Genomic DNA, 15811 nt, shown 5'->3' with positions numbered 1-15811 from the left:
TCGAGGATCTGCCCAGAGGGAGGCATGTACGGGGAAGTTCCCATCTATAACGCCACGGTGGTTCTGGTGAAAAGGCTTTGGCTGGCTGGGGCATCTCTGCTGGTTGCTTGCTTCTTTGCAGACGTTTCACTTCACCTTCGGGATGCAGCTTCGAACAGGCTACCTGGGTCATTCTCACCTCTAGCAGGGGTCTGTTCCACGGCTAGGATGCAGTGGAAGTCATGAACCTGCTCTTTGTTCCTTTCAAGGGTTAAACACAGGCCTGGTGACGGGTGTCTTCACGTCATGTTTAAAATGAAGGCTGTGGTTTTCTTTCTCTTCTAGAGTCTCCCAGGGCTCTATTTATTTCGCCGGCCTCCGTCATGTCGTGCTTCACGCAGCTGTGGCACTCCAACACGCCCGACTCTCCCACCAGCCCAGTCCGGCATCTCCAAGTGAAATCCCCATCCCCATCAGCCCCATTGTTGTCACCCTGCCCCCAGGGGATGGCAAGAGGAAGGCGAGGTCCCCAACCCGACAAGCCGGGCTCTCCGAACCCAACGTCTCCGAAGCCGACCTCCCCCGTCGAGTGTTCCATTTGCTTCAACACCTACGACACACCTTCAAGACGCCCAGCTGCTCCAGTGCTCCCACGTTTTCTGCCTGGAGTGCGTGGCCCGCTGAGCACGGGGCTACCCCCGAATCAACCAGAGGACCAGCTCCCCTGTCCCTTCTGCAGGCAGCTGACCAGCATCCCTCTGGAAGGTGCCCCAGCACTCGAGACCAGCAAAGAGCTCCTCGCCACGCAGCCTCCCGAACTCCAGCAGGAGAAGGTGCTCTGGATGGAAGGACCAAGCTCTGCTGCCCGTCAGGCCGATGACCCCGAGAACCCAGACTCGTGCATCTCCATCGACGTCGCCATGAGCAAGCCAGAAACTCCGGAGGCTCCCCCGGCGGGGATAGCTGGGAGGCTGTCCCGCTGCGACATGTGCGACGACTGGAAACGCATAGTCCTCCTCTCCGCCTTGATCATCATCCTGTTCTGCATCATTCTGTGGCCGGTCCAGTGTGCCCTGAAGACGGGGAACCTCCGCTGCTTCACGAGGACTGTTGCAATGAGCAGGCCGGAGTATCTTCCCCCGAAACACACCACAGCGGCAACACCCGTGACACAACTCCCTTTCCCGTAGCGGCGAGGCGACCCCTCGCTCCCGTCTATCCCTCCCCACGGCACAGCAGGGAGGCAGAACAGGGTTTACTGCCCTGACGGCATTCCTCGGTTTGCCGGCAGACCCCCTCGACCCCACTCCCCTTCTGCGCCTTGCCCGTGGAACGCACGCACCCGCTTCCAGGAGCTCTGCTGAAATACTCGCCCGCCAAGCTGCCTCCAGCCCAGGAATGCTCCAAGGAGCTGCCTCAGCATCCTGCTGCCAACTTCTCCATGGAAACCAGAGCTCTGAAAGCAAGAGACAGGTTTCTAGAAGTGTTCGCCTTGAGAGGCGCACGGCTGTGTGCCGCCTTGGCCCGATACCAGACGACAGCGGGTGCAGTTCCTAAAGGGCTATTTTTGCAATCGGAAGGATCTACATGATTATTCCTAAGAGGAGCCGGGATTGGGAGGGTAAAGATTTGTTAAAGTCGTGTAAGCAGATGAAAATTGTCCTTATTCCACGTGCTTGAAACATTTCCTTGGTGTTACTCAGTGTTGGAGGTGTAAATGGTGCCTCCTGCTGACAAAACAGGGATCTATCACTGCTACCCACCCCCTGAGTTGTGTTACTATCCTGATGAGCTTTTGAACAGAACAGAGTAGCCATTCTCCTCGTTTTTCCTGAGAAGATGTTTGAAAATTCTGTTAGGCACACCGACACAGCAGTATAACCCTGCTCCTCAAGTGACTCCATCAGCGAACTTCATTCGTGCTTCTCACGGGCAAACTGTTGCCAAAACAACAGAAGTTCCACCTTTTGACAGCTTTACCCTCCTAATCTTAAAATGTGTCAGTATTAAGACACAGGCCAGTTGCTTACACTGTATTTTTATTTAATGCAGTGATCTTCTGACAGTGATTATTAACAAAAGTCTTTGTGATTAAGGCGGCTTACGATTAAATGTTTTCTATTCAAACACATGGATGTAAGACAGTATTGTATGCAAGTACCATACGTGTATGCATTAAATTATGTTTTATACAATGCAAGGTGTCAATCTGTAGCAATTACTCTGCATTTCCCTTCTTACTTGCAGCAGGACTGAGTCCAGCTGCGTTCCCAGATCCCAGATACACAGCAAGTGGCATGTCTTTACTCTGGCCCGTGCATCAGCTCTCCCAGCATTGTACAATCCTGCACGTGTGGACAGCTTTATCCGGTAAATTCATACTTACTACCATCTAGGCAGTGTTGTCCCAGGTGCCACTTCCCTCTGCGTTTACCTGATGTGACCTGAAAAATGAGAAGCTGCAAAGGATGCTTCCAGTCTCCCTTTCCAGAAAATCTAATTTGAAATTAAAAAAAAAAGACTGAAGCAACAGCAGAAGTAACTCGAGTCTGTTGCTATGCAAAACTTCTGTGGAAAGCTGCTGTGTGTGCTGTATCTGCAACACCTTTGTTGTTAGGCTGCAGGCTGGTATTATCTGTGCCAGCCACACGTCTGCAGAAACTACTCCAGGCACTGTAACAACTTCTGCAAAGTCATCGGGCTTGACAGGGATTCTCACTCGTATCATCCTGTCCGTTCCCCCGTGCTTGTCACTGCAAGGGTATCTTCACAGCACCAATTTAAGTGTGTTTTTGGAAAAAGTGACTCACCAAGACTTAAGGCAGAAAAGGCACTTCCATTTTACCCAAGGTGCATTTGGGACTAAGCCCAGCAAATAGACAGTAGTAGAGATGAAGTGCTTTGTTGTTACATCTTTGTTACCGTTCAACTCCCACTAATGAGACCTAAGGGCAGGGGAGAGGGAAATAACACCTTCAGCCTCATAAAATCTATTGTTACGGTGGCAAAGGGGCCACAGAGATGTTCTGGCAGTTCCAACCGTTCCTAGTAGTGTGTCACAGCATCCTTGTGGGGGCTGTCCCTTTGCACTTCCCCTTCTCACCATGCACTTGGAAACAAAGGTTGAAGGTTTAGCTAGCACGCAGCAGAACCTCTCACTCATGCATAGTCAAAAGGAACATTCAAAGCAAGGGAAAACAGGGCCCCGAACAGCAGCATTTGGCCGTGGGAGACATTCAGGATGCCCCATTGTCCACACCAACCGTCAGTCACTTTCCCCAAAAGCAAACTACTTAGAAAGAAAGGGAAAAAAAAAAAAGCATTGAGAATATTCAACATTTATTAAAAGTGCAATAAAAATAAACAGTTCTCCTGTCCCTGTGACAAGGGACCAAAGAGACCAGCCAGGAAATACAGCCAAGGTATGTCATTGTGCTTTTGTTCAACCCCTTCTGCTCAACACTTGGAGCTGGCAACTCCAGGCACTAATACCCCAACCACACAGCAAGTCCATCCAGTTCCAGAGACCTAGGAGGACTTCAAGACCAGCCCCACGCGGGCTCTGGAGCTTCAGGCACTGGCACAGAGCACACCTTCAGGCACTGACGAATCCTGCAGGAAGGGGTTCTTTGGCAGGCTTTAGGGCTGAAACAGCAGGGAGCACTGGCAGTCGCAAGTCGAGACCTAAATCAACAGAGCTGGAATACTCCACTCGGTGACACGCTCATCTTCATGGCACTGGTCAAGTCACAAACGCTCCTACAACACCCCTAACTCAGCAGACACAACACTTGCCTTGTCATATAGTTGCGGGGGGGGCGAAAAAAAATAAAGAGGTCATGCTGCAAGGTAATGGCAGAGCTGCATCAAGCTCGGAGGGGCCCAGCTCAAAAAGTTCAGCTCAGATTAGTATCCTAGGCTGTTCCTCACTAGGGGTGGCTAAAAGCACAGCGCACAGTGAAAGCTGCTTTCCTAGGCTTCAGCACCCATCAGCTACGTAGGATTTCACTTAGCTCAACATTCAGACCCACACAGTCAAGGATGGAGATGCTCACCTCTGTCTTTCAATTCTGCTACGAAACCACGTGCAGAGCAGCTAGCAGGCTCTCGGGCACACACACACACACACGCATCTGCTGTACTACAGCAGCAGGGATTGCTCGGTGTGCTTTGGCAGGGTTGCGTAGAAATCTAGAACCGGTACAGCCAAAAGGGAGCGTGAGAAGAAGAATCAACAGAGGTGCAAATACCTGGGTCCAGGCAGCGCGCTCTATTTCTCACCCTCACAGGCAGCAAAGTTACTCCAGGATTTAGTCTAAAAACGCTTCTAAGCTTAGAAATGATTGACCTAATGAAAACATTGAAGTGTACTAACTTTTTACTAACGCCCTAAGCGGGCAACCCTGGGAAAGCTCCTAAGCAAATAGTTATTTCTGTTCCTTTTAACAATTTGTGTGTAAAAAATAAGAATCTTAAATTAAAAAAAAAAAAAATCAACAAAAACAAAACCAAAAACTGAGCCTTGATGCCCTAATGAATGTCCAGAGGCACTTCCACATAAATATCAACCTACTGATACAAGGGAGAATGGGAGAAGATCCTTCTCGTGAATAAGTTAGGTCAAGGCATGTTCTTAGGTGCAGACTCTGCTCACTTCTTACAGTCAGCTTCTTACTTCCTCGCTGAATCCAAGGTGCCTGGGGAAGGCAACATGGGCAAAAAAAGTTGTCCGCAATCGCAGAACTCGGAAAGGGTGGACGTAAACCCTGTAAATCCTGCATTCCAAAACAAGAGGGAAGAAGGGTGGCTTGGTTTGTAACTGGGAGAAAAGTGCATCGATAAGGTTACAGAGCTGAGACACTCCCAGCGTGTGAAGTCTATGTTTGCACACATAGCACAGTCTTGTTCTCGGAGTCTGACAGCTTCCTGACGTTAACGGGCAGAAAAGCAGATCTCCCCCCCTCACCGGTAACGTCGTAAATACGTTTCCCTCTTGAGATCTCATTACCCCGTTCCCCCCCTCAGCAGCTGGCCACAGCCACATCTTTAGGCTCCGTCCCATTTCGTCAGAGCGTAGCTGCCTTCCCTGATGCAGGCAGAGCTGCAGAAATCTGCGTAAGCTGAGCTGAAGAGGAGCCGGGTGAAATGCAATGTCAACAGCCTGTGGTGACACTGTCGGTTAATCAAGGGAAGCATTCCTACCTGTGCAGCCTCCGTACAGCTCACCTCCGGCTCTTTTATCGCCCTGTATTACTCATCCCTGAAACCTTTGGGCTTTTGATGTTAAGGTTCTCGTAGACGGAAGCTGACTCGTCATCAACCCTGTGGAGAAACAAAGCCTTGTTATTAACAGCCTCGCTGCTCTGGATCTTTTCCCAGAGGAAGGTGGCCAGTGGGAACTGGGTAATAGCCCAGTCGAGCTCCCTTTTTCCCTCCCCAGCCTTGTAGGCAGGATGACATTGGGTTACCCGCTGTTCTCACTCCCCGTTTTCTCTCCCTCTGGCTGGGCCACCCTTCCTACGTTCAAATACAGTTTGGGGATGGAGCCTTGAACCTTTCCCCGCACATCAGCCTCTCGTGGATGCAAAGTTTCTGCAGGATCAGTGGATACAGTTCCTGGTATTTCCTACTCTTACTTTCTCTACATACCCAATGTCTCTGGATTTTCCAAAATCTGATAGAAGGAGAGGGCTGCTCCAAAGACCAGATCCAAGTACCTCTAAAGCAGGTCTGACGCCCAAAGCTGAACTCACGGGAGCTCTCTGGAGTAGTACCAGCCACGCAGAGCTCACCTTGCTCGGCTCGGTCCCACACGGTCCTCCCCCCCATTTATTCAGAGCTGCAATTTCAAAGTTGGGCATTTTAAACAAGACACAAACGTTTCTAGAGTCCAGCAGGGAAGATGTCAACTGGCCAGATCCAGCAGGAGCCAGAAGGTTCATAATGCCAGCGAAGGATCCAGATTTCCCTTTGGCACTGCCTGAGCAGGCAGGAGCCACCAGGACTCCGGCGGCGGCCAAACGCCCAGAGAAGAACGGGTGACATCTCTTTTTGCCTTCTTCAGTTGGATTTTTCATTCTGCGTGAGCCCAGCAACAGCATTTCTGCCTTTGCTTTAACACCCACTCCTCTGCTCCTGCCTAGCTACCTCTTCTTTCAAAACCGGTCCTGCAATTCAAGGTACCCAAAAGCTCTGATACTATATAACTGACGTGTGTCCGTACCCCACTCACCTTCCACTTACAACCCCCTTTCCATCACTCGCTGGTATCCCGTTACTTGGGCCGAGAGGGAAAAACATAATTTGGGGCTATTTTCTCTCTGCTTATGTAAAGAACTCATGCCACTTAGCACATGCTCCCTCTCTGCATGGGTGTGAATCCACCTCCCTCTGCTCTCTTCTCATTTTCCTTCAGATTTTGCTGTAAAAGCCCCTCAGCGGCAGTAGCACGGTTTCACTCTCTAGCTGATTCTCCAGAGCCATTCTCCATAGCCAAGGATATGGGGCACTACTCACTAAAGGCTAGGATTTATTTCCTCCTCTCCTTTCCAAAAGTGTAGCACACAAGCAAAGCGGGCTGCTACCACCACCGCTGACAGTGTGGTGGCATCACCTGTTTATTTTTAGCCATTCCCATACGATAGCCGGCAACCGGTCAGGTTTCAGGTATGGGAGAGGCAGGCTGGCAAAGGATAAATAGTGGGGCCTTTGCTCAAGCTGTTCCCTCTACTGCTGCAGAAGTTCTTAGCCCCGGCAGAGAGATGTTCAGCTTACGCAGACTGGCTCCGTGGCGAAGGGGGCTGCCCTTTGGCTCTGCCTTTTTCCATAGGAGCGTAGCCGATATTCAGGTAGTCTCGCTCTTTCCTTTTATTCCTCTGAAAGAGAAGGCAAAGGCAATAAAACCCCACTCAATGCAGATACAGAAGCAAGCCTTACAAGATCCTGTACGCCAGCAGGGCAGCACTGGGCGTGGGTTTATTTCCATGCGCTCAGGGCAGTATTTGAGTTCCAGGGAGAAGGGAGGAGTGGAAGTGGTGTTTGGTGTGGGCCAAGTTCTGCCCTTCCTTTTCCAACCAAGCCGAACGGGACTCACCTGTTCTTCTTCCAACCTCTTCTGCTCAGCCTCAATGTACTGCTGAACAGCCATGTAAACGAACTTGTACTGCGCCTCTGTCTGCACCATGCCCGAACGTTGCCTGCGTACCATCTGGATAGTTTTGGGGATGTCAATATCGCAGTCCAAACCTGCGCAAGAGCGAGAAGGTGAGGTTTAGGGAGAGGGAATTAGGTTGAAAAATTATTTTCTTAAGACAGCTTTGAAAGCTTTCAGTATCTCGCTGCACACAGTCTCAGCAAAGCCCCAGAATATTGTGAAAGGATTTGGTGCATCTCTGTGCCTAGGAGATTTTGGTTTTTTTCTTTTTTCTTTTTTATTCCTGCAAAAGCACCTTGGACTGAGAATGGCTGAGGCAGGTCTGACTTGCCTAGAGCCAGGAGACGGGAGGGGAATTAGGTCTGCTCTGTGGCAACTTCCTATAGATCCAGGCTTACCACCCTTGCACGGTTTACGAAATAGATGCAACCATTTATGAAATAGATGCAACCATTGCTGAAGAGGGTCCACCTGCCTCAAGGCTCCCGGACCAGACTCAGAGATACCACGGAGAATTCCACAACAGCTCTAGAATTTCAGATAAGGGTGACAGCCCTTCTACACAGAAGAGTCTGGGGGATTCATTTCTAAAAGGACTACTGGAGTTATATCCTTACTGAACCTGTTTCGCCCCGGCCTCAATAAAAGAGGGTTGTCCAGGAGACCTTGAAATCCTGGCCCCACTGATGCCAACGAGAAGACTCTCGGGTGCTGTGCTGCTGAAAACATCTCCCTTACTAGAGGGCTGCCTATGTGCACACCCGTTTGGAGAAGGTTCACGTTTCATTACGTTAGAGCTCCGCTTTTTGGCCCCCAGAGAAATGGGGAACCGGGCACAGTCCAAAAGCCCTTCTCGCCCTGCATTCAGGCTAAACCTATGCCCACTGTTTCCCGGACGAGTCAAACCCGCTGCTTGGAGATCACGTACCCACTGCTTGCACAAGAGCGGGGTTATCCCATAACTGGTCAGAGCAAGGCAAACGGTGAAAGCCGTGAGATAGGCAGGGAGACATACCTTGCCTGTGAATAATATCCACCAGAATATCTATCACTATGATGGTGCCCGTACGTCCTATTCCAGCACTGCAAAGAGAAAAGAAATAATGATTGCAGGAAGAAACATTCCCCAAAGTCAGCTCAGCTCCCACGCTCATCTGCATGCCTGGTCCATCCTGGGCTGATATGGCATGGCTGCTATAAGATAAGCTCAGCCAAATGCTGACCCTTAGGAGATCGGAGTCTAGCAGGCTGCATCAGAGCTACCAACTCCAGCTCAGGTCTGCTCTTCCCTGCGCTATCACCAGCGAGGCTCTGGAGGAGGGCTTTATTTTCCCATGTCTATACTTATATCCCAATTGCCCACCATCAGCTCACATGATGACCCAGCTGCGGGCCACTGGTTCGTACCTGCAGTGCACTATGATCGGGCCCGTGTCTGGAATGCTTCGCTGTGCCCGATTCACTTGGTCCAGAAAGCTCAGAACCCCTCCTGGTTCATTGGGCACCCCGTGGTCCGGCCAGCTAAAATACTGATAGTGCTTCACCAGTCGCGGGCGCTCATCCTGCGGGGAGCAGAGACCCACCACTGAGTCAGAGAACTCCTCCTAGTAGGAGGCGTCTATCCTTCCTTTCTTTTTATCAAACCTGGGGCAAAGCGGCCCAGAACTTAAGCAGTGGGACCATTAAGTATAAAAAAAAAAAAAAAAAAAATTACAGAAAAGTGACATCTCCCTCCCCGGTGGTGCCAGCACCAGCCCGTTCCCAGTACGGCGGGCAGCCAGCAGCAGAGGACTCACCCTGTCAGTCCGCAAGATCTCCAGCTCCCGAAGGTAGTAGCCCTGGGCCTCACGCTCGCTCACGTTCCGCACACAGATGCACCCATACTCCTTGGTGCAACTCTTGTCTGGCCAGTAACGGAAGCATTTGTTCTGCAGCAACAGCAGAGAGCTGCTCGTTAGTTGAGGCTGGGGAGCTGGAGGGTGAACCCCTGAACACCTCGCTCAGGGATGCTGCTGCGGTCAAAGGGTGCGTAGCCCCAGTGTAGAGGTTTAAAGGAGAGCCATACACACAGAGCATTTCTTTTGAACTGGGGAAGTACTGGGAAGGGCCATTCCTATACAAAGGACGTGATCCCTAGGGGAATCTCCCTCCCCAGCTAGCCCCAGCCTCAGGTAGGCATTGCTTTGCTAAACATATAGTCCTGACACACAGCACCTGACCCCTTGGTCTGGTCATTGCCTAATTCCTGAGCCAAATCTCCATCCCAAGGGGCTACACAGTCTACCTGTACCTGTTCTGTCCTCCAGCCTGTCCCCTCTTTGCTATAGCGACTTTGCCAGCACAAAAGGCAGCTTGTGAGTAGAGCTATCTTTATCTCATCTCCGCGCTAGGCTGCTACAAGCGCAGCCTCCCCCTCATTCCCAAGCAAAACTGCTAGTGCCAATCATCATTAGCTCCTCTCTTTACTAGGGAAGGGTGTTCTGGTAAATAGCTCTGCATAGAATCATGGAATTTCACTGTATTCCCTGGCCCCTTACCAACCCACTCTTAGTGAAATGCGTACAGGTGGTACACAGAGAGGTTGTAGAATTTCTTTTGCCCCTCACACAGCTTGCAATGCGCTGCCACTCCCCGGCTTTCCAGCTTGCTGGAAAGAAGCACATAAGAAGCACGATGCCTTCTCTCTCTCTTTCTCTGCCACCTGCAGCTCCCCAGAGCCTTGAAGCAAGTCATACGAGGGACACGCCATTAATATTCATGGGGCTAGGGAGATAGGCTGTGCAGAGCAAAGTGGTATGTTTCTGTCATGAAGAAGAGCTAAAGCATCATTACAAGGCAGAAGAGAAATTAAATGAAAGCTAGCCAGATACAACTTAACTGAACACTCTTAGTACTAGCAGTACTTTCAGGCTTGGGGACAGCACCCTACTAGTGCTCACCCTGCCTCGCTCCACCTCCTTGGTGGTCATGACAATGACGTGACTGTTCTCTTGGTAGACCATGGCCCAGAAGTCATTCACTGTTGTCTGCAGGCAGCCCTGGGTGGCTATATAGATCTTGCAGTGCTCAGAGTTCCTTCCATCTTCAGGGATGCTCTGAGGACCAAAGGAGAGGGGGGGGGAAAAAAAAAAAAAAGCCAATGATGCTGGAGTGAGGAATTGAGAATTGCTTTAGTGCACCTTTAGCAGCAAAGTCAGCACACCCTGCCACGCAGGATTTCTGAGCTAGCTGATTTTGCTCTCTTGGTCAGACCTGCAGACATGAACCGCTCCCATCACCAGCTTCAACAGTCGCCAGCAAAATGGTCTGCCTGCCTCCAGGGACCTTTATGCTGCTGTAACGTGCATTACTGCGCAACAGGCTCTTGCCAGCAGGCAGCTGCAGAAGTTGCAGGTGGATGTGGCTGGAACAAAGCCACCTTAAAGGTTTCCCAAAGGCTGGTGCTTAAGTGCCAGAGCAGCATTGCTGGAAATACAGCTTCGAGCAGCTCTTAGCTTACAGATGACAATTATAATTTGACCTCAGAGATAACGTTCAATGACAGAGAGTCTGGGTCAGTCCCCTTAGACTTTCTGAACAGGTAAGGAAAGGAGGGGATCGAGATAAACTGTTAGATAGGGGCAAATAGGACATGGTAGAATGATGAGGTCTCTTGGGATACGGTAGAAAAATCCAGTGTTTGGCCTGGACCCAGTGAAAGATACTGGTCCTGCCAGGCCATTCCCTCAAGACTTACACCATTACTGCCCTTACCCACCAGAAACATAGCATGGGGCTGAGGACAGCCCCGACACGGTGTCTTCCCTTTCCCAAGTACCTTGATATAGTTGGCATTGATGTAGTCCGACCCGGGCACGCTCTCATCGACGTCTCGGAGTGCCACCCGTGTGGTATCAACTGAAGGAGAAGAGAGTCCAGAATGAACATGGGAGAACTGATGGGCTTTGCTGAGGGCAGTCACAGCGGCTCCCACCAGGCTCTTACTACGAAGTCACATGGGTAACTACTGCAAAAAAAGGTGTAAAACGCTCTCCTAATGACACTTAGCACTACTCCACACTACCCGGCTCACAGTTGTGTTGCCAATCTAGTAACTTGGATGGACATTAGCAAAACACACTGTTGCTACAGACTAACCTGAGCTCGGGTTTTCCAGTATTTCCTTTGGAGGCTCTACCTCTGGCTCCATATGATTTCTGAACTACAATTGAGCTCTGAAGCATATTCAGACTCCCAGCACAGAGGAGAGCAATTTCCCAGTTTCCCACGCACAAGGGAAGGACCAGGTTAGAAAGGGGATGGAGAACACCACAAACTAATTGGACCACTCAGCTATGATCAAAAAAAGCTCTGCAGGGTTAGCTAGCCCCAGAGAAGGCTGCAGAAATTGCGGTGAAAAAAACCCAAACCAGTATTCAGGGTCTCCTTACAGGGAAGGATGTTCTTGTAGCGATTCTTAGCCTTGTTCTCTGGTCGTTGTCCCTCTTTCCTGGGGTAGAGGAGCTTACACTCTTGCTGCTGCAGCATCTGTGGAGCAGAATACAAAAGAACAAACTGTTCTGGGCAGACGAGGGGAGTCAGAGGCAAAGGAAGGGCTCTTTCAACTAGCGGCTTGGCTTCCTGATGCTGAGAAGAGTAGAGGGAGTGCTGGCAGGAAAGGAAAGGGAGCCAAGAAGCTGTTTGATGAGAGAGTTAATGGGGGGGAGAAGGCACAAATCCCTGCAGGGAACAAAAGGCACGCAGTTCTAGGATGAGGAAGGAGAAACTGCCTCGGACGTGAGAAAAAGCAATGAAAGAAAGGACCGGGAAGTAACTCGTGGAACACGGAAAACAAGAAAAGGAGAAACGGTGTGGAGAAGAGGTCCTCAGTGCTGGAAAACCATGACGCTCCCATGCAAGAATGACATTCTTCACCCACAGGCACAAATGGGACAGAGCACAGACAGGAGCATCCCGTACCTCAAACTCTTCCCAGAACCCTTGCTTGGCCTTCTCACTGTGATCTGCCATTTTGTTCAGCTCCTTCACTCTGTTTTCAATGTTAGCTGCATTGATGCGTGTGGCGTTGAATGGCTGAAAGGCAGATGAAGACAGAATAGAAATCGCTTTCAGTAACAGAAAGACAGGTAACTTTCCCCTTGAAAAAAAACAGTTCCTGAATCCCTGGGAGTATTGGCAGGAGTTGGGTCCATTCCCAAGGCCTTGAGTGTGAGGCCAGGGACCTCTCTGGCAAGTATGAGCCTGGACAAGCACGACAAGTAGCCAGCCGGGATGTTCTGGGGGCAGGGAGTTCCCAAAGAGCAGGGGCAGATCCGTGCACTCCCCCGGGAGTTTGGGCAAGCCCAGAACCGACAAGTATGTGCTAGACCAGCTATTACCTGCTTCAGATGAACCACAGCTCCAGATTTCTCCACCATGGGGTTCTTCTTATAGTGCTCCACCAGGTCTGTGAGCGTGTCGAACCTCTCTCCTCCCCCCACGTCATACTTCCCATCCGGCTGCAGGGGAAAAAATGACAAAACCCCGGTGAGACTCGAAGGCACAGCTCCCAGCTGGGTCACCCACCCAGCGGGTTGAGCGGGGACGGTACGTTTCTCCACGTTTCCCACCTGGTAGTGGATCATGACGTGGGTCACGTGTGGTTTTCTGTCCCCAGTCTCCATCTTATCCTCGTTCGTCAGCACCGACAATACAAAGTCTCCTGGTTTGCTCTGGCTCTCTCGTACCAGAAAGCTACCTGGTTTCCCTTTCTCTGTCAGAAGCTTCTCTGCCTCCTTGCCGGTGAGGTGCCCATGGTACCACCTAAGGAGCAGGAACGGAGAGAGCAAGGTTAGCTCCGAAACGTACAGAGCATTGCCTTTAGACAAGAGCTACACTCACTGCTGGGGATGGCGTTCACGGGAAACCCATTTCTAGGCTCCCAGTCTGACTGCTCTCCCCACTGGCATGACACCGGCTTGAGTTATTTTTAGAAACAGTCCCCAGTGACTTTCCTCCAACGCTTTGCAATGTCACATCAATACCTTAGCCTGAGGCTGGAAGCGTCAGGACTTTGCTCAATCCTCCCGCCAAATGTGAAATGGCATCAGTGTATTAAACTGCCACGTGATGCGTGACAAGCACTGTCATCTAGGGATAGGGCTCTGACGAAGCTATAAGAAACACGATTCTGGCAGTTCTTACTTGAAGGTGGCTACGTTTTCCTTTAATATGGAAGAAAACGAACGCTTGGAGTCAGCAGGCTGTAGTCGGACAGTATCAGACCCAAGCATGGACAACACCGGCCAGGAACAAGATGCTTTGACACAGTTTGGGAAAGATTTTCAAAAGGGTCCTCCTAGCTGTAATTACTGCTGCTCCCCTCCCAGGTCACTAACCTCAGCTCAGGTCTGGCTGAGGGAGAACAGAAGCACCCTCCACGCTCACCTGGAGTGGCGAAACCAGGTTCCCCACTGTGCCCAGGATGCTTCTCCCCCTCCAGCCCTGCCCGCGGCCGCGTCTCCGACCAGCGGCGATCACAACGTGCAAAGGGTTGTGCTCAGCTCTTCCCGAGCCTCGCTGCGTGGGCGTGAGTTGCTCCACCTCTCCGCCTGTGTACACCTTGCGTGCACATGCCCCTGTTTCTCCATCTCCATAAAGACAAATAACAGTTTGGAGTGAAGCAGAGGGGTTTTTTGCCATGGAGCCTTCAAGCCCCACGCTCCATCAATACTCAGCAGTGGCTCTGGGCAGATGCCACAGGTCCCACTTTGAAGACGCTGGCTCCTGGCCTGCCAGCCAAGCCGCCAGGAATTCAGAGAGGCTCAAAATAACCTTCCAGGGGCGATGCAATGGCATCGCATCACATCTCAGCAACTTTGTCCCGGAGGACGAAGTTTATAGAAGAGCAGTCAGTGATGCTGGGCCTTTCAAGTCCCGACTCAGCACGCTGCAAAGGCAGCCTTTACAAGCCTGACTGGGAAGCCCTCTAAAGAGCAAAAGTCCTTCCCAGAGGCTTGGGAAGGCATTAGGATCATGGGGCTGCACGAGTCGTACTGCTGCAGAGGGCAGAACGGCCAAACTCTGGTGAAGAACCTCGGTGCCTGCTTACAGCACTGCTGCTATTCAAGCCCAGGTCTTGGAAACACTGCTTACCCTGACGCATCCCGCTATATTCTGACACTGTCGTCATTTCGTATATTTAGAGGACTGGGACCCTTTTCCCTCCCTTCTCCCTGATGCCACCAGATGTGTGGTCTGCAGCAGAAACCTTTCTGGAGCTTCCTTGCCAAGCCAGACTTTCCTTGGCAGGAGAAGAGGGGGAAACCCAGCTGAAGGGGGTTTCCACTTTTCCAGAGCTTCTGCTAATGTGAGCAGCTGCCCGGCTGCTTTTCACACCGCGATCTGGAACGAGCAAAGAAACCACCCTGGCAACAAGGGAGCACATGAGCTGGAGGGACTTCCCAGCACCCGGGCCCATTCGGCTCACATGACGGCGTGGAGGGGAGCGCTTCTGCTCCATTTCAGGAACTGAGACTGGTCGCAGCTTCGCCTTACCCCGGCTGCTAAAGTTAGAGTAGTTAGGGGCTTGCTTTGGCATCGCCAGCCGCCTGACTAGGTGTTCCCCTTTCCAACCCACCGTGTCAGCTGCTGCATATGACACTGGGGAAACTGAGGGGGAGGAAAAAGGGAAAAAAGGGGTCACTGGAGTGTCATGGACCAAGGGGAGGAAAGAAGGTCACTGATCGGCTGGCAGAAACATCCTGAAGTAGCCCGAGGCAAGCCACTTCTCGCAGCAAGTCAGCCAGCCCCATCCCTGCAAGGCAACGGTGGGTTGCTGTTAGGATGAATAGTGGTTACAGACAGAGATGGGATGGGGATGACTTTTTACCAGGCATTTCTACCCAGCGTTCTGCAGGCAGACAAGTCACTGGCAGGTGTTTGGTTTCTTTTAAAACCAAAGCTGCGTGCCTCCTGCAGGAGCCCTTGCAGATGGACTCATACTGCTCATGTTGGACGGGGCTCTGAGCAACCCCATCTAGTTGAAGATGTCCCCGTTCATCGCATGGGGAGGCGGGGGGTGGACTAGATGACCTTTAAAGATCCCTTCCAACCCAAACTATTCTATGATTCTACGTTTCTATGTTCCCAGTTGCTTAAAGGCTAGAGAAAGCTTATTAGCACACACTGATGCTGAGCAAGTACCAGCTTCTGGGCCTTGCTGATGTTACCTAGCCAGCTTCTGGTCACGTCTGCACGCAGGGCAACTCGGGAACCATATCCCAGTGATGTGCAGCTTTTGGGTCATTAAAGCTAAATCACACCCAAACATACTCTGTTTCGGGCTCCTTTCCAAACCCAGGCCAGGTACAACTATCCGGCCTGAGCCATCTGGGAAGACAGCATCACCTTCACCAGGAAAGGCTTTTAGAGAGCGTGGCTTACCTCTCCGAGGTGGGGTCCTGGCAGTTGAGAGGGTACTTCAGCTCGATGACGTTGCTGTTCTTCTCCCGCAGCAGCCCTTGCTGCTCGGTGTAGTACTGCACCAGCTCTGCCAGCGTGGCGAACTTCTCGCCGCCGTACAGGTCATAGTAATCCCCCGTGTTCTGGATCTTAATGTGCGTCACCTCATCGTTCCTTCTGAGGAAGGCAGGCAAACGAGCGTGAGAGAATGGAAACCCAGCACCGGTCTTCAGAGTC

At 51.3% G+C, this 15811-nt stretch overlaps 2 protein-coding genes across 2 annotated transcripts in view; one reads left to right on the top strand and one right to left on the bottom strand.

Moving 5' to 3' along the window:
- RNF223 (ring finger protein 223) overlaps positions 1–2149 on the top strand; it is a 26910-nt gene extending 24761 nt beyond the window's left edge. The window contains 5 exon segments of the mRNA XM_069780383.1: positions 301–417; positions 420–514; positions 516–613; positions 615–658; positions 661–2149. Of these exon segments, the coding sequence (XP_069636484.1) occupies positions 301–417; positions 420–514; positions 516–613; positions 615–658; positions 661–1169 (863 nt within the window). The 3' untranslated portion in view covers positions 1170–2149.
- Positions 2150–3301: 1152 nt separating this feature from the next.
- Positions 3302–15811, bottom strand: part of LOC104323762 (tyrosine-protein phosphatase non-receptor type 11) — a 56542-nt gene continuing 44032 nt past the window's right edge. The window contains exons 3-16 of the mRNA XM_069782626.1: positions 15557–15751; positions 12742–12934; positions 12511–12630; positions 12092–12205; positions 11563–11659; positions 10950–11029; positions 10072–10227; positions 8929–9060; positions 8540–8694; positions 8148–8215; positions 7073–7224; positions 6754–6854; positions 5182–5301; positions 3302–4754 (exon numbers count right to left, since the gene is read on the bottom strand). Of these exons, the coding sequence (XP_069638727.1) occupies positions 5217–5301; positions 6754–6854; positions 7073–7224; positions 8148–8215; positions 8540–8694; positions 8929–9060; positions 10072–10227; positions 10950–11029; positions 11563–11659; positions 12092–12205; positions 12511–12630; positions 12742–12934; positions 15557–15751 (1648 nt within the window). The 3' untranslated portion in view covers positions 3302–4754; positions 5182–5216. The remainder of the gene's footprint in view (positions 4755–5181; positions 5302–6753; positions 6855–7072; positions 7225–8147; positions 8216–8539; positions 8695–8928; positions 9061–10071; positions 10228–10949; positions 11030–11562; positions 11660–12091; positions 12206–12510; positions 12631–12741; positions 12935–15556; positions 15752–15811) is intronic.

Source organism: Haliaeetus albicilla, chromosome 4 (genome assembly GCF_947461875.1).
Source record: "Haliaeetus albicilla chromosome 4, bHalAlb1.1, whole genome shotgun sequence".
NCBI classification, from domain to species: domain Eukaryota; kingdom Metazoa; phylum Chordata; class Aves; order Accipitriformes; family Accipitridae; genus Haliaeetus; species Haliaeetus albicilla.
The sequence above is the reverse complement of the archived record's forward strand: the minus strand, read 5'-3'. Positions and strand labels throughout refer to the sequence as shown.